The sequence below is a fragment of the Chamaea fasciata genome, unplaced genomic scaffold (assembly GCF_029207755.1).
Source record: "Chamaea fasciata isolate MVZ Bird 193981 ecotype frontalis unplaced genomic scaffold, bChaFas1.0.hap1 SCAF_2, whole genome shotgun sequence".
NCBI classification, from domain to species: domain Eukaryota; kingdom Metazoa; phylum Chordata; class Aves; order Passeriformes; family Sylviidae; genus Chamaea; species Chamaea fasciata.
Window position 1 is genome coordinate 54,354,536 of NW_027094087.1, and position 18,142 is coordinate 54,372,677.

The 18,142-nt window shown below is 41.7% G+C and overlaps 1 protein-coding gene across 4 annotated transcripts in view; it reads right to left on the reverse strand.

The window, feature by feature from the left end:
* LRCH1 (leucine rich repeats and calponin homology domain containing 1) overlaps window positions 1-12,568 on the reverse strand; it is a 116,326-nt gene extending 103,758 nt beyond the window's left edge. The window contains exon 1 of one of the 4 annotated variants that reach the window (XM_066176173.1): window positions 12,235-12,563. In XM_066176173.1, the coding sequence (XP_066032270.1) occupies window positions 12,235-12,478 (244 nt within the window). In that variant the 5' untranslated portion in view covers window positions 12,479-12,563. Of the gene's footprint in view, window positions 1-12,234 lie in introns of all 4 variants that reach the window. The other 3 variants (XM_066176175.1, XM_066176171.1, XM_066176172.1) reach the window with 3 other exon arrangements.
* Between the last annotated feature and the right edge of the window lie 5,574 nt (window positions 12,569-18,142).

Here is an 18,142-nt window from a genome sequence, read left to right on the forward strand (position 1 = left end):
TAACCAAGAATGTGATTTATCTTCAATAAGTACCTTAACAAAAATAACTTTTAAAAATAGCAAACATTCTATAAAACCATTTGGCTGAAGGCTACAAGCAAGAAATGTAAGCAGCATATACTACATAGTCATCAAAACACAAAACAGACGATTCTGTTTTACAGGGACACCTGTATTTAGGAAAACTGGCAAGGTTCCTGCTTAGTCCAGTAAGCAAAATTCAAGCTTTCTGCAGACTGAGCACAAGTAATATATGATCTGGAATTAGTCTTTTCCATAAATTGTTTAGAACAAGAGGATTTGTATTTTAGAAACTGTAATTTTGGAGGTAGATAGCTCTCTGAGATGCTCATGCTTCATGACCTCCTTCCAATACCATGATTTATTTCTTCATTTTAGAGCCTTAGCACCAATAATGAAACCTGATAACTGTCTTTGAAAAGCCATTCACTGGACCAATCATCTCAAATTTGTGTGATCACAAATTTGACCAGAATTCATTTTACTTGCCATATTTCCAGACTACTGTGTTAACAAAGCCTTACACTGCAAAGTTAGAATGCAAAAAACCCAATATTGATTCTTGGATGATTTTAAAATGGTGGTTCTATGGATGTACATGAGCTATGTCTAGAAAAACTGATTCTCATGCAGATTTTGTCCATGCTGCCTTCACACACAAGAAAAAAAAAAAAAAAAAAAAGTGTTTTTTAAAATTAATTCTATTCCTGAAAACTTTACTTTTGTGCAGCACCATTTATTATTCCTATTTAGTCCAATACAAAAAATTGGGGAAAAAGCTAACAGATTTGTGAGGCACATAGAAGAAAGCAACCTCCAGCTTTTTTTGCAAGGTTTCAGACCTTTTATTGGTATAAGATTTTTCAGATTTAACTAGCCTGTTCACTATTCCCCTGACTATTTCAAACTCCTGGTATAAAACTCCATCCAAAGTATGCAGAAATCATTCAGAAACATACATTTATAATAAGCACACAGTCACATCTAGTAACCAGCTCATTTGTTCCTTGGGGGAGGGCAGTGTTTGGTTTGGGGTGGATTTTTTTCCCTTTTAAAGGTAAACCCTGCAACACTGCATAGAAACACAAGGAAACTTCACAGACTCCTTCTATTGCCTACATGTACAGTCTCAACCACAATGCTTGAGTCTCACTGTTCCCACAGAAAAACCCTGATTTATTTCTTCATCCTAAAGCCTTTCCTTGTAGAGGCTAAACCTTACACTGTCTCTTACTTCCCTTTAACAAGTACTTGTACAGAAGCCTCTTTTTCTTCAGGTTACCAATGCTTCATAGATAAACATGGCTCAAATTTTTCTGATAAGTGGGATGCTGGAGGGATCCCAGAGCCACATCTCCCACAGCTTAACATTTAAGTGCATAACTAAAATGCTTCAGTGAGACTTCCAATTGCTGCAGCTCTGTTACTACCGCACAGAACTGCTCAACACCAAACGGAGCTCTGAGATTCCAGAAGCCATTTTTAGCCCAGGGCACCAGGCCAAAAATAACCTTTTCAGTTCTCTAGGAAGCCAAATGTACAAAGATATGAAAACTGGCAGAAGGATTATGGCACTTCTTGCCAAAATACTGATTTTTTTTTTAATTGTGTAAAGTTACTACTCTTTCATATTACCTGATTCTTAACTGAGTGCAAATCTATAGTGATATTCTTTTTGAGACTATTTCTGAGTTGTATGTCTGTGCCAGATGCTACTATAAAGTGAGTTTCTGCATTGTGTTAACATATTTAAAACCATTCCCAGGACTTAAGACCTTAATGGAAGCTTTACTGCTATCCCAGCATATTCCAGAACAAAATTAATCCAAATGCCTCAACATCCATTCTTCAAGAAATCATACAATGACAGTTAAAGAAAAAGAATTGAAATAATAATAATAGTAATAAAAATACCAGAGAACCAAAGTTGGATTCCATTCACAGTTTTGCTTCTGATCTGTTCTGAGATCTCGATTAAGCCATTCAAAATTCCTGCTTCTCAGTTTTTCCAATCTATGCAACCAGGGATAATCTGCATCATTACAGAACAATGAAATAACTCATTGAGCAAAGTTTGCACATTAATTGTTTAACACAAACCTAGAGCAAGATCTGTGCTGGGAACAACTAAAAGTAGAAATCTTGAAGTCATTACATTAACGACCTAAAGACTTAAGCTCTTAAAGTCATTACCTTAACAATCAATATAATTACATAAAAGGCTTTCAAATTACAAGAAATTCAAAAGAATACTTTCTCTACACTAAGAAGTTCCTGACTGGTTGGCTGAATGTCAAAGTCACACAGAGCACACTTCAGCACAGCAGCAATAGCAGCAATACCATGATACAAAATGTCTCACGTTCTACACCATGACAGTGTGTCTTATCTCTAAATTTCCTTAAAGAAATGTTAACAAACTTGAGTTACTGGTAATTTTAAATTAGTTTATCTTTTCCTTCAAATCATAAGATCCACACCACTTGCATGAAAGATTTTCTGTGGAGAGTCTGCCTGATTATCTTCACTTTTTATGGTGAATTTGAGACAGCACATGGGGAAAAAAAGAAAAAAAAAGCAAAAAAAAATTTTAAAAAAGCAAAAATAAAAAAGCAGTTCTAAGAAACTTGCCGATTTTTTTTAAAGGAAAAAAAATTTTAGACCCTGCAGCCTTTTTTGTCCCCCCCAAATAAAATCTCAGAAAAATAAGATATAAAACTACACATTGGCAAATTAACATAATAGTTTTCCATCACATTTGAAACTTCATACAGTGAATGGAAACATCCATTAGAACACGGCTAAAATTCAGTAAATCGGTGTTAATTTTTGCACATTATGACTAAGAATCTACATCACCATATTGATGCAGTATAGAAACTAGAAGGAACTGGTACTGATGGGTCTCAAAACAAGACAAAGTATGGAAACATTTCAGAGGGATGGCACAAAGATATTCTTGGTCACACATCTTCCTTCAAACACACTAGTAAGCAGGGGGAAATAAAATACCATGTCTAGCAAACCTTGCAAGTGACAAGACGTGTGTGAGTGAGGAAAAAACCAAGTCAGTAATACAGGGAAATGTGAAGGGCTGTTAAGTGGAAAACAAGCAAGGAGCAGGCATTCAGCCAGACTGGAATCCAGACCTTGGAAAGGGGATCACAGACAAAACTTACCGAGCGGTTTTCTTGAACTGGGATGAACTCGAGAAACAACAACAAAACAAGCAGACAAGAAGCCCTGGCAACACAACATAAAATGAGCATGGGAAACCCCGGGTTAAGTTGTACCCCTTGATCAATCACAGCTGGATTTAGTAACCAGGGCATCCTTGTCCTGCCCCAACTGCTGAGAAAGCTCCTTTCAGCTTTGACCAGACACCCATCCCAGAAATCTTCACAACTGTCTGCATTTTTTTAATTATATAACATATGAATGACACTATGTTCTTCCTCCTTCCCCACTGAATAGACAGTCTATTTGTTGTTAATAGCCTTGCCCTGCCTTAAACAGACTGAATTGAATGAACTCAGCTAAGCCTCACTATTCTCAAAATACAGTAAAGTAACAGCAGCAATGGTACTATCTGACTATAGTTCAATAATCTCTACTTCTCCTGTCATTCAGTTTATAAATAGTTAAAAGTTCAAATAGCACAAAAAGTCATGTTAATAATAAAAGCTTTGCTGACCATAACAATTTCATTGTCTTTAAAATCTGCCATAAGTTCTTACTATACATAAACTATTGCACTTGCATTTTAGGTATCTTGCCTTACCCTGTAAAAGTAATTCAAGGGTATACGCTGCTCTGCTGCTTTCCTTGGCTTAACCTCTGATTCAGTTTTCTTTTCCTATCCCATTTCTCGCCCATTTTACAAAACTTATCCATCAGTTTCAGTGATTTATCTTTGCACACACATTTTATGAACCTGTTTCTTTCTGTTCACCAAACAACAGATCCAGCTCCTTACTCATGCTTTTCTCTTCACAGTTAAATGTGGTGGGCTTTTTCCTCCATCTTATTTATTTCTGATTTTTACTTTTTGCCTGTCTTCTGTAATGTTACACAGGAGAGGTGTCCCTTCAAATAGCACAACCAAAGATGCAGACTTGAGATGCTAAAAAACCTCATGCCTGTTCACACAGGGTAAACTGAAGTGAAAGTGTCATTTGCAGTCACTTTGCTACTTTTGAAACATCCTACTTCAGAATATACCCTAGTGTTATAGTAGTATTTTAGTATTCTTTACAGTATAAAGAAATCAAGTCACATGCTATGTTTAAATATACTTCTAAAATGTACTTTGCTGAATTTTATTTCTGTTATTAAAAAAATTATTTGCCTTAAATTCCCCACAGACATATTAATGCCAGCTGCCAATGTCACCTCCTACCAGAAATAAGTATTTATCAGACTACAATAGTAGGAAACACCTAGTTTATATAGTTAAATCCAAAACCTAGAAATTAAATCGGTTACTAATCTAGTACTTCAAAGCACCACAGTCCTGAAAGGAAATAAAAATATTACAACTACTGCACTTCGCACCAAGGAATAAAATCACCCATCTACAGAAAATCAACATAAACACCTTATCCACTCAGCAGCACAGCTCACTGCTAACATGGTGCTCAGCTATTTTCCCCTTGCTCTGCTTCTCATAAAGACCAAGAACTCTATTCTGATATTTAAAACCTCCAGCTACTTGCAGTAATTTCTGTAACCATTCCTAGAAGAACTACCTTACATAATCATCATGAATTTATCAGTTAGCTTTTAACTAAATCCACACAAGCTCAGCTGAACATGAAACACTTCATGCAGCTTCAAAAGCAAGTGCAAACCTCAGGCTCCAAATTAAGTGCAAAAGTAACCCCCACTCGGCTCTGCCACGATCATCATCTCACAAGTTTTGACTTCTTGTTTTTTCCTTTAAGAATATTTCTCCTACAGCCTGGGATAAGAGGACAAAAGACTGTTATTGTTATTTCTATTTTTAAATAGTTAGGAGGTTTACAGGCATTAGGGTGTTCTGCACCATACAAGGAAAAAAAAGAATAAAAAGCTGGCCAGCAAGACACCCTTAGAGAAAGACACTAGGGAGAAAGCGTTAGAATTTCATAAATGAACTCCTCCCACAACGACACATCTATGCACAAAATTAGCAGAAAGGAACTACTCCTCCAGAAGCTTAACTCCTCAGTACCATTGCAAAGAACTGTCCTGAGGTAACAATACCTTGCACAACATGGTCAGCAGAGAGCAGTCAGAAGTCAGGAGATGTAACACCCGTTTCCAGCATTGACAGCTGAGCACAGGGATAACGTTTCTGGCTCCTTCATTTTTACACTTTGGAGGACAATAAATGAGTACACTTCCCAAAATTCTGGTCTCAGCAGAACGAGTTTAAGATATCTCTGGTTTAGGAAGTGCCATTTCAATTATTTAAATCATATCGATTTTAACTGTGAATTAGCAATCTAAGTAGCTTGGGAACGTTCACAAACCTAGTAAATGCTTAGGAACAGTCAGCAAGAGCACAGCAGGCAGAATGATGAGCAGTCAGCCTGTGGCCCGGAGAAGTTACTCATCCTTCCCAGAATGGTCATTCTGATACAGAAAACACCAGTCTGTCCTTCTTGGTTGGTCTTGCAACTCTGCAAGCAGCAAAACCACTGGGTTCTTCTTATGCAGACAAATGGATGCTAAGCTTCTCAAACTTAAGTTCAACAGTTAGTATTTTAAAGTATGAATTTGAAACTATTATTTGTAGTATGAAATCTGTAAATGTCACGTATCTTGGAGCCAAACGATTTTCTCCATGTTTACTTGATTCTCTGTGCACACAATTCTAATCATTATGAACATAACTGGCATTTTCCCTCAGTTCTACAGATTTCAGAGAATTATCCCAAACCATTACATGCATTTCCCTTCTTTGACTTCATATATTTTCTTTCAATAGTTCATAAGTTTTCATTCTCTATGACACTTCTGCCTTTAATAGTATCTTTTTTTTATCTATTTCCTTGTTCAAACCTATATTGCATTGGCATTTGCCCCCTTCCAAGCCACAGCTCTACTGTGCAAATATTCATTCTACTTTGTCATAGCTGATTCTGCCTCAGGCTCTTCCCCTCACAGAAGCATTCAGTGTTTTCAAAACTCTGTTTATAGTAACTGTGTTAAGATTCATAATCTCTCCTGTTTAAGAGATGTCTAAACCAAGATGCCTTTTTTGCTGAAGACACAATAGTAATAGACCAGGGAAGGACTAAAAGGAGGCTCACAAACAAAGTGGGGATCTTTGGCTTCTACCTCCCACCAGGCCAGTGCACACAGGAGAATGGATCATCAAAACTGCTTATCTAAAAGAGTATCTAATTTGAAAGGGAACCTGCTGCACCTTGACTTTCATAACAGCACTTCTGGAGCTCTGAGTCAGTCTTTTCCACGCAGATTGGCCAAGGATGCACCAAGTGACAGTATTTCTACAAATCTTTCAGCTTTTATTCATTTACATGCACAGCATGTCCAAACATGGCAATTCTAGGCAGAGCCGTTTAAAAAACTGCCACCCTAAAGGGGAAGTTCACTTTGGGGGTAAAGGTTCAACCCACAGCAGAGCCCACTCCTGCCGGAATTGAAGGGTTTCACCTTTGCTCCCACCCGATGGCTTTTAGGCTGGTATCTCATCTATCCCTTAGCTGCTGCACTTGTTTTGAAGCCTCTGTACAAAGCAAGCAAGTCAAAAAGAACAAACACAAGGGAAAGACACACACATACACAGAGTCAGTGGTAGAAAGCCATTAATCTGCTCAAGCCCCATTCTGAAACAGTCACCAGGCAATTGTGTACTCATCGTTGGCTCCATGCAACAAGGACAGTATGAGTTAATTCACTTTATTTTGTGCTGAGGAGAGTCTAACAGCACCTGCAAAGTCACTGGCTACATTTCAGCTCTGGGGGCATAAATCTCCAGACAAAAGAGGTAACTTTCAAAAGCACCACTGACTGGACTCAACAGCAAGAGAACTAAAAGACTCTTTTCAATAGAAGTCAACAGCCCTGATGTTTGTAAGATCCACAAGAAAGAATATAGTCAGCCTTCAGGAAGAATAAAGATGGTTTAAATGGTATTCTGCAGTTGTAAGTTGCTATGCACATCAATGTTTCTAAAAGAACTCTTTTAGTCTGATAAAGCTTTTTCCCAAAGCACTGCTCATGAGTAAAAGCAGAAGCTGTTGGCACAGAGGTGTCCAGAGAGACCACATGATCAGGTGGTATCAGAAACTGTTAAATACATAACAATGTTACATATTCTGTTGGATACATAATAATGAATACAAAAGTGATTTATTTTCATTTTTTAGCCATAAGAATTGGATCTCCTACGTTTTAGCTGCAGGGTAAGATTCAGTTCATTGGTGATAATAACTAAACATATTTATTGTCTCTCCCTATCCTAATATTCTTAAGATATTATTTATGAAAGAAACCCCAGTAAGTAGGTTAGAAATCTTCAAATAAACATAGGAAGGTTGTAGGAAGGGACCGACTTTTGAAATGAAAAAGAAACAGAGTTCTATTCTTTTTTTAGCTTTAAAAAGACATTATTTATTGATATGAGTTTAGATTAAATGAGCAAAATGAAAGGCTCTCAGCCTTATCCAAAAAAACCCGCAATTTAATCAAAAGATGAATACAAAATTATGAATAATTCAAAGTAATTATCAGAGACAATTCTTAAAAGGAGAGGGGCATATCAAATATCTTTTTTTCTAGTGGCCAAATAACAATCAAACTCTAAACCAGAGTCCATATAGTGATCATATTTGATATTTGGAAGTCTGCAGTAGCACAAGCAAACCAGTCTGGATGTGTGACATCCCCCCACAGTACAACCTGCACTTAGAACAGGTAGAGCCAACTGCACATCTACTGCTGTAACCAGTGGAGGAGGAATTCCATTAATAAAGCAGGAGAAAATAAGTGAGAATAAATTATGGCAATCTAATGTACACAGAATCACAGAATGGTCTAGGTCAAACTGAACCTTTAAATGTCATCTAGTTCAACTCCCCTGCATGGAGCAGCAACATCTTTGACTAGATAAGGTTTCTCTAAGCCCCATGCACATCATAGTTAATTTTTAGAAAAAGGGGGAGAAACAAGAAATACTACTGTTGTTATCAGCAAAGAGGAATGAAAGGAACATATTTCACCCAAACCAGCATCAATGCTCGCAGTGAAAATGTGATTTTTCAACCATCTTGAAAGCAAATCCATAGTTACACAGTCAAAACAACTATTTCAAAGACACTGCCAGGCAAAGGTGCCTTCAACACAGCATTGTCTGACAAGTACTGTCCACTTAGAAGCACGTTTAAAAACAGCAGGTAGGAGCTCTTTTATCAAGAGAGCATTCTCTTGCACCAAAAACCAAAAAAAAAAAACAAAACACCCCACATTCCTTCCAAAATTTCATACTGTCCAAAGTCGCAATCAAATTCTTCAATTTGTAATTATTTCCTAATAAATTCTTTAAATTACATGCTAGATTATTTTCTTCTCCACCAGGTCACTATCAGCAGCAGCAGCTAATCCCTCCTCACGTGCCTAACTCACCCAAGAGAAATGGATGAAGCAGGTATTCACCAGAAAAGGTTCAGAGGATCTGTCTTCAGAAATACCATCAAAGCCCACAGAAAGAAGCTGAAGGAATACAGCAGGCAGCCATGGTTACATCTTTGGGGCCTTTGTTTGCTCTTTTATAAAGTAACATGCTTCCAGCATTCCCAGTGGTTTGGAGGAATATAATTGCATGCTATTACTTAAGAACTATGTGATTACTGTGCCACTGCCTTCTGCATAACCCAGCCTGTAATAAAAGTGATAAGAATAGCATTTATTATTTTTGAAATGGTTTTTGCATTGCAGCCACACTGATGTGGTTTGAAACGTCTGACTAAACTCAAGACACTTTACACAGAGGTTTTATTTTCTTCTAACAGTACTGAACACCATGAAAACTCCATTCTGTGTGCAGAGATACTGCCTGAGACTTCCATCTGACCAGGTCACTCAGCACTTGAGCAGAACTCTGAAAGACTGAGGAAGAAATGTTCCATCACATTTCTTTAACTAAGATGTATTTAATGCAAAGAAAAGTCCCAGAAGAAAAAACATAAGAAGCTGCAGAAACAGAAAGTGACAAGTACAGTTCAGCCTCTGTGGTTATCACAGAATGTAACTGCAGGAAGAACAAGAAAAATTAAACTATCCCATCCCAGCTGCTAAAGGCAAACAAGCCACATCCCTTTCATAAGTGCATAGATTGCTATATAAAATCTGACTTCTAACTACAGGAAAAAATAAATGCATGAACAGAGAACTTAAGGTTGATCACCTTTTTCTTCCTCCGACCTACAAAAAGCACTCAGAACCTTTCTAGAAAACAAGTCTGAAAACATTTTATTTGAGAGTAGCTGTGGACTATCACTTTCTGAATCAAAAAATATTTTCAGTCTGCAACACTAAAATATTGTCAAGTGCAGACATGGTTTCAGTTTTCTGGAAATTCCCTGTTCCTCAGACCTCTAAACTCAAACCCCCCTCACTAATCTCTACATCAAGGAGTATCTTATTTTTCAGTGAGACTGGCAATCCCCTTCTCCCCTTAAAAAAACAGTGAAAGGCTACCCCTATCCCAATAACCAACGCTTCAGGACTTCAGAGACATGTCAGCACATCAGATGCAAAACTACAAGTCACTCATTTCAAGGATCTATTCCAAGCAGTACAAGAAAGTTTTATACTATGCACATTTATGGAGAGGAAGCAGGAAAGAAAATTCCCATCAAGAGTTTGCCCCAAGAGTTTCAGCAATCTGGCCTTAAGCCAAGCATCTCTTCTGTTTATATATTTGTTATGTAATGTAACAAATTTTTTAAAATGGATTTTTTTGAAATATATCAACACACAACTTTCAAGTCAGATCCAATTAAACAGTTACAACAAGCTGTTACAAACAAAACCTTAAAGCAACTATAGATTAACACAGTGTTCTTCTAAAAAGGGACAATGATAAAAGGGTTGCTGTTGTCACAAGACTAAGACACGGGTTGATCTACACTGCTGCTTATATCAAACAAAAAGAAAATGAAAACACAATCCTACATTCAATTTCATATAGAATGCTTCCCATGTAAACTCTGACAAAAGCACAATAATGCATGAAGAGAGAGACTACTTTTTTTCCAAGCAAAAACAGTAGAACAAGCAAGCATGTAACAAGCAGGTGCAGTTTACACACACCACACACAGCTCATGCCTGTACAGCACATACTTACACAATACACAAATACTAACATGCAATCACTACCAATCAAACAATTTTCTCCCCGGCATATAATCTCCTCAGTATACAATTTGGTTTTCCAACAGTTTGGGTCAATACTAGGTCAAACTAAACAATTTCTGGATTTCCAAACTATTTATCTCCTATTGCAGCAATGTCTGCTAGACTTCAGCTTTAAAAATAAATGAGATAAAAAAATGCCTTTCTTGGGATGAAAAGTTGAAAGACATTCTTCTAACCACATACAGTTCCCCTACCATGCCTATCCCTTTCACATGTGCCACTGAGTCAGCTAAATGGTAATTCATGCTATCAATTCACGCCAGTTTCATTCATCAAGCTTCCTTCGCTTTTTTTATTGCTATGATGATACAGGTGCTCACACAGACCAATGTGAAATCCACTCGGTAACAGCCATCAAGTAACAAAGTTAAACAACAATAACACAGTAACAACAACATGACACCTACTACACACCTGAGGCACTAACTCTGGGAAAAAGACAATAAGCAGGCAGCACATGTGACTCCAGATACAGGAAGGCACAAATACCCTCATGTGCAGGAGTAACTGAGAATTTAGATTCATGTTATCACACGTCTGCATGCAGGTATAGCACCTGCTGTTTTGTGGGACAAGAACGAGTGACTACACGTCTCCTGCTCTGCTGCCACAACACAACTATCTCCAGCAGGCAAATGGGGACACAGGGGCATGCAGAGGCCGTACACTGATGACCTTAGCAATACACTAATATATTCTTCTAATGTGGGTTTGCAGCATTCTGCCTAGTGACACCATGTAAAGAAGGGATTAGGTTCCATCACCTAGGATAAATAGGGGCAGGAAAAGTGATAAGACCCTTTGAGATGGATCTGTCTCCCTAGGTGAGAAATAAGTGTGCCTTTTGCTTGTTGGAAGAAAGGTGTGAGGGCAAGTTAACACAGACTGAATACCTTTCCCCTCGGCACTCCTGCCTGCAGGGTAGTCAGGCCTGTCCCCTCCACAGATTTATGTAATGATGGTGTCTCCCCCACTGTAGAATACATACAGTGCCTGTGACGACAGGGATTTCTCTCTACATTTGCCCTGGAAGATAGCATTCCACAGAGCTGGCACTTGTGGCTCCATGACTGTAAGAACACTAAGGGCGGATGTTAACCCCAGTGCTGAACAAGTGGCATTTGTGAGAGGCAGTCTCCGTACGGACATGCCTCCACCTATGGCATGCAAATAGGTGACAGGTACAGAGGCACGAGTATCTCAATGTGGTTGCATACTGACTTGCATCCCCTCCGTGCCAGGTGGGTTCACCCCCGAGCAGCAGGACAGAAGCAGCAGGTATGCACCCTGGCACAGTGTGTGTATTCCTGCAGCGGCTGAATCAAAGGTGGGCTGGCTGCCACCGCAAACCTCAGCAGTCAGGGAAGGGTGGCACAGAGACGCACATTCCCCAGAGGGGGAAGAGGACAGGTGCGAGCAAGAACTCCCCACACATTCCGCCAGTGTGCCACAGGAGAGGCAGCTCTGCCTCACCAAACGCCGAGCGGGGGGATGGAGGGGAGCGAGCACAGATCCAGCCATATGGAAGCAAACACCTACCTCATTCACCAAGGCGGGGGGAATAAAGAAAGCACAGGGTCCACGGCGAGATGGGGGTGGGCTCGGCTTCCGTATGGGGAGGGGTAACGAAAGGGTGGGGAGGGGGCGTTCGCCTCACAGGGAAGCTGGAGGGCACCAATGTGCCTGGGGGGCGGGGAGGGGATCCCGGGCGGTTCAGCAAACCCACCTTCCCCCTCCCCGGCCGCCCCCTCCCTGCGCGCCCCCGGCCGCTCGCCCGGGCTCACCTGCCCGCACCGTGTCGGAGAGGTCGTGGCTATGGGCGGCAGCGCTGCGCGGGAACTCCTTCAGCTTCCTGCCGCTCAGGTTGAGCCCCCCGGAGTGCGCCGCCTCCTCCAGCGCCCGCTCCAGCCCGCGGTTCAGCGGCGCCTGCAGACCCAGAGCCCCGCCACCGCCGCCGCCGCCCACCCCGGCCGCCGCCGCCAGAGCAGCAGAGGGGAAGGGCTGCGACTCGCCTCCCAGCGTCGCCATCTTTCCCTCGCCGCTGGGGGTACCCGAGAGGGCCGCCGGACCTGCCTCCCTCCCTTCTTCTCTCCCTCCTTCCTCCTCCTCCTCCCGCTCGCGGCGGCGGCGGCGCGGGCAGGGGGCGGAGGCGCGCGGCCCGGGCGAGGCGCGCCCACTGCGCATGCTCCGCCCCTCCCGGCACCGCTCCCCGCCGCGGCGCCACCTAGCGGCGGCGCGGTGCTCCCGGCGCTGGAAGTGCCAGTGGGAAGGCGGAGAGGGGGCGGCTCTCCATTGTTTCCTTGCCACGGCATTCCTTGTAAAGCCGGCCCGGGAGGCCTGCCCGCCGCCTCCTTGGGCCCCTTCTGCCGGCGCCCGGCGGAACTGTCCCCCAGCAGAGCCCAGGGGCTGGCAGGGTGGCGGTGGGCGGCAGGGGCTTGCAGGTGTGCCGGCAGCGGCGTGTGCGGGCTCGGCTTTCCTCACTGGGAAGTTAAAAGCCGCAGCGGCTGTTGTCACCGAGCGAGAGCCTCGGGAGCATCTGCCCTGCAGAAGGGCTTTCCGTGCCCTCCTTCTCCCGCAGGCGCCGGTGCACACCTGTCTGTGGCTCCTGGGCACAGCCTATCCCAGAGAGACCCTCCAAGGATTTACAGTGACCAAGCAAGTATAGGAACCACCATCCGTTCAGTTTCCTGTGGGATGACCTTTCCGAGCGGCGAGGGTGCTGGGTTTGGTTTATTTTCCCCTTCCTCTCTGCAGCTTGGCAAAGCTGAGCCCAGGAGATAGCGAGGAGCAAGGCCGAGTGTTCCCGCAAGGGTTACAGGGTTCAAAGATAAAACAGACTTCTACACCATCACCCCTGGCCTGTGCTTCACAGACCATTACATTTCACCCACCCTAGCCGTGATCAATGGTTGACATTAAACCAAAGCCTTCCCAGCTCCAGGAAGTTCAACCACTGAGTGCTACAGGAACAAGGAAGACCTAACTGGCACAAAGAAATAACCCCAAGTCTCTGAAGAACACGAGACATCAGAGCGAGTTTAGCAGTCACAACCAGAAAGAGCACTGCGGGGAAAAAAGTGTTAAGAAAATGGGAGGAAGGATGTTAGAGGCGGACCTTTTCACATAAAATATAGCATCCATTAAAAACTTGTTCTTTATAATTAAAATATGTTCTCAGTATCAGCATTTTTCATTGATGTTTTATATGCGTTGTATCACTGCAAAAGTGTCAGCAAGCAGCATAACAGTGTTTTTAAAGAGATGCCTTACATTAAGGAAAGAGCTGTAAGGTAGATGGCTGGGAGGGGGTTATTTTACTGTAATTACATTTATGATACACCTAAAATACAACCCCTGAACTTAATCTCCAGTGCAAATTCCTCTCATACCTACCACTGCTGTGTCTGATGCAGAGATCTTAGTTTTTGGCATGACTAAGTCAGTGTTCTACCAGTTCAAGAAAATTTTGGATGCACCAGAGAGTAAATCTTGACAGCATTCCTTGGAACAGCCCCTAGCGGAAGTTAACCAACAGTTACCACAACATTTGTGCCTAGATATCACATTGCTTTTGACAAAGCTTGTTGGTAGGTTATGAAGATCGTATTACCCATAAATTTCCACCAGTCGCAGCATGCTTTGGCTTTGTCAAAATGCTTAATTCCGGTTTGTGTGCAATCTTTGCATTGCTGCCAGAAAGCATAAAGAAATAGATAAATAGCTACATCTTCTCAGCAATTTAAAGAAAAGTGTTCATAAACAGTGAGTAATAAAACATTATTCAAGTTGAATAAATTGTGAATGAGAACTAACTGCTAGGCTCCCCCTATATTTTTAAGTGCAATTTCTTAAATGCAAGTTTAAAGAACTAAGTCCTATATTCTTATACATTTAAAGGAATCTGAAATACTGTAGGTTTTATAACTCAGTAAATGACTGCACGGGAGATTTCCTGTATATTAAATTACCCAACATGATGGAATTTTATTTGGAAATTTTAAATATAGAACTAAACATTCGGGCAGCATAGATTAAAAATTCCTCTTCCAGCATCAGGTCTTTAGAGTCAGGAATCAGGCCTGTCTTCTGGTGAGGTTTATGAAATGTTCTCACCAGTGGAACATGATGTCCCTTCCTCCTCCACTTCTGGTAAGACAAAATTATTTCTAAAGCTGATTTTTTTTATTAAAAAAAAAAAAGTTTTATTTTTCTCTTCATTCACCTCACACCATAGCACTAATCCTGGGAATTGATTCACAGCATCTTGCTGAAGGAAGACTAGCAGCAATACCTTTCTCAGCCTTATTTGAAGGACAACTCATCCTCCTTTGCAGGAGGTACCCAAAGCCCAGAGGAGCCACCAGGTTACCCTGCTTGCAGGCAGACACCGTGTGCCCACCTTGGCTGCCCTGCTGGGCTCACATGAAAGGCCTGTGGCTGGAAAAGGCAGACAAGTCAGCACACCCTTCCCTCTTAAGACACGCAACATCAGGACAGCTAAGATTACAGAAAGGCTGGGGCTACGCAGGCACTTGGCCTAGCAGGGGTTAAGGATGTAGGTTTTACTTTTTAGCAGTGCAAGGGCAGTCATCAGGGATCAAGACTGATTTAAACTGCTTTTTGATCTGAGCAGCTGAGCTGCAATGCCGACATGACCTCTGCTTATCAGACACTGAGTTGAAACTTCTGGTAGCGATACTATGAAAACTGTCCATGTTCCCAAGATCACAGAAAGCAAAAAAACGCCCTGCATAGCACTGAGGCTGTACATTGCCTTCACTTTCTCTCCTCTCTGCCTGAGCACTGTGCCAGATCTAACTCTGTTCCTATAGATACAAAGGATTAGAAACTGGAAGCGCTGCAGAAAACAAAAAGATCAGTCACACCAGCACCAGTTTCCTGTCTATGCAGATGCATTTGGAAGGTCACGCTCCATATATTGTCTTTGGTCAGATCACTAAGTGGGCACATCCTGGCACAGCTAAACTAACCTAGTGGCAAGCTGTCACTGCAAGCAGTCCTTCCATTCCTTGCCCCCACCAGTTCCTATGTGACAGTAGTTGCAGTTGTTTGACTCTTCAATAAGACCTAGAACAGCTGAAAAAGGGCTGCTTGGAGCAGCTCTAGGAGGAAAACAGTGGATACTCTTCATCAAGCTGATAAGTGTAGTAGAGGAGAGAAGAATGCAGAAGGAAATCATATGGATAGTATCAGAAGAGAGGTGACTGTTCTGCCAGTTGGGTCACACATCAAGGTTGTGACAAAAAAATTCATATTAGAGATGCACAGAAAGTACCACAGCTAAGGAAGACATAAGCCTTAGAGCTTCAGAGAGAATTTCTGTGACTCTAAATTGGCAGAAAAAAGGCAAATGGCAAGGCCCATGTGGTTTGTGAAGATGTTCACATGCTCCACGTGCTCTAAGATAATGCTGAAGAAGGAATTCTGTGAAGTAGCTCAGACACAGGGTACACCAATGCTTTCTTCACGTGAATATTGCAGGTGGACAAGCTGTCTGGTCTGGGGACAGAAACAACACACACATTAAGTAAAATGTCAAACAGAAAATATGTGGCAGTCAACCTGCAGGGCTGCCTCTGTTTGGTGCCACACAAAACAGCAGCTACAACTCAGGACACATTGTACATCCTTGGTAGCTTGACAAACAGCACCAGGACAAAGAAAATTACTAGAGGAATTTCAAGAGAAAAAGTATGCATATTGAAGCATCAGGTGGCACAGAATGAAAGATGCTCCTTTCAATTAGAGCACAGACTCCCTACCCTGCTTACAGCATTCCTGGGACGAGCAGTTCATAGCAGACACACCAGAAGGATTAGTAGCCTACACAGAACAGACACTCAAGGGGAATGAGTAGCCTACGCAGAGCAGACAATGCGCTGGAGCTTCCTTGCAGCAAAGCTGGTGAAAGGAGTTTGAAAAGCAAGGAAGCTATATCAGGAAATAGCTCAGAAAAAATCCATCTACAGAACACCTACCTCTCAGAATACTCAGGAAAGAAAGAAAGAAAAAGGGTGAGAGGAAGAAGAGAACAATTAATTGATAGGAGACAAGAGATCAAGAGGAGCTTATATATAAAGCAGGAGTTCAGAAAGTAGATAAGCAAGATAGTCACTGCTCAGAAGACAAACAAGGTTCATCCTTACATAGACTCAAGCAAGCTCACTATATAAGGGAACAGAATTACTTAATTGCTACAGAAAAAGAAGCACTTCTTGGTGCCTGCCACTGATTGTGACAAGCATTGGGAGCTCAGGAAAGCATCTTCCTCACTGTGTTCTGATACCTAGCAGGTGGGCAGGCTCAAAACACACCCTGAGTTGTGGTTGGTGGGACTCCATTTCCACAGGAAGGATCTCAAACACCACCATGTACACTGGGCAAATTGGCAAGGTTCACTGCCACTGCTATGGTAGTTATACTCTGTACAGACACTGATGCAAGAAGACAGAAGCTGCAAGAGATCATGACCACAAGCTCAGTTCTCATGAGAGGTCATGAAAATAGACCTAAATGTAAAATAAAAGCAAAATGAAATTTAGTATCACTGAAACAGTAGAAATGACTAAAGAGTTAAAGGCAATGCATTTACATGTCCATACTTGAAATGCTAATTTAGCTCACATTATTAGTTGTAAACTGGCAGTTCCAAGTTTATCAGACAACCTTGAAATATGCAATGTGATAGAGTGATGACTATAGCTCTTCTTACCTTGTATCAATTTCAGCAGAGGTTCAGGGGATTGTAACTGTGATGGGAGCCTTGCTCTTGAAACAGGAAGAGCTGATCGGTGTCTGAACTATGGAGAGCAAAACAAAGACATACCTAGGCTGGGAAAGGATTGTCTTCCAGGAGTTTGCCTTTATGAAAGTTTGAAACAGCATTTGGTAGGGGAAGAAGCCATCAGAGTGAGATACAACCTGTATTCTAACAAAAATAAAGAAGGCAATTGGTTATTGCCAATAGGAATGAGACAACATCTATGGAGACACATTGCTGGCAGCCTCACAATACCTCCAGTGTATGCTGTTGAAATAAAACAGTTTAAATGTCTGTTGCAAAAAAACTACGCAAACCTGATTTCCTACCCACATCAGACTATTAGCACAGCCACATAAAACCAAAATAGAAATAGCGAGTCCTCAGTCTATTGCAAAATACAGAAAATGCAAGGAGATAGAAGACATCAGCCAGCCAGCTGAATTCAGGTTTCTACGTGGAGCACAAAAAGCAAAAACTTTGTAAGACCTGTGTTAATGATTATGGGAAAGACAGCAGATAGAATGCTTCATATCCCTTTAAAGAACAGCAAAAACATTGGGGCCAAAGAGAACTACTGCCTGGTAAACCATTCTGATGTAGAAGGGGAAAGAGAAGGCCTAAAGGCCAAAAGTAGCAGTGGAAATGAAAGAACAGCTCAACCCTACATGCAAGCTCAAATACAATCCATGCAAACCACAGAGACCATCTCTCTGGTATAAACAAGTTCATGAGTCACCTGGGAACTCAGAGCTGTGAACCAACACAAACCTGGTGGTTGCAAACTACTCAGCTGACTTAGGTAAGTGATTTCAGTTGACCAGCACTGTGTTTAAGTCACGCCCTCACTCATTACAACCACATTGCTGATAGCAGTCAACTGGTAGCAGTAATTTTGGAGGTGAAACTGC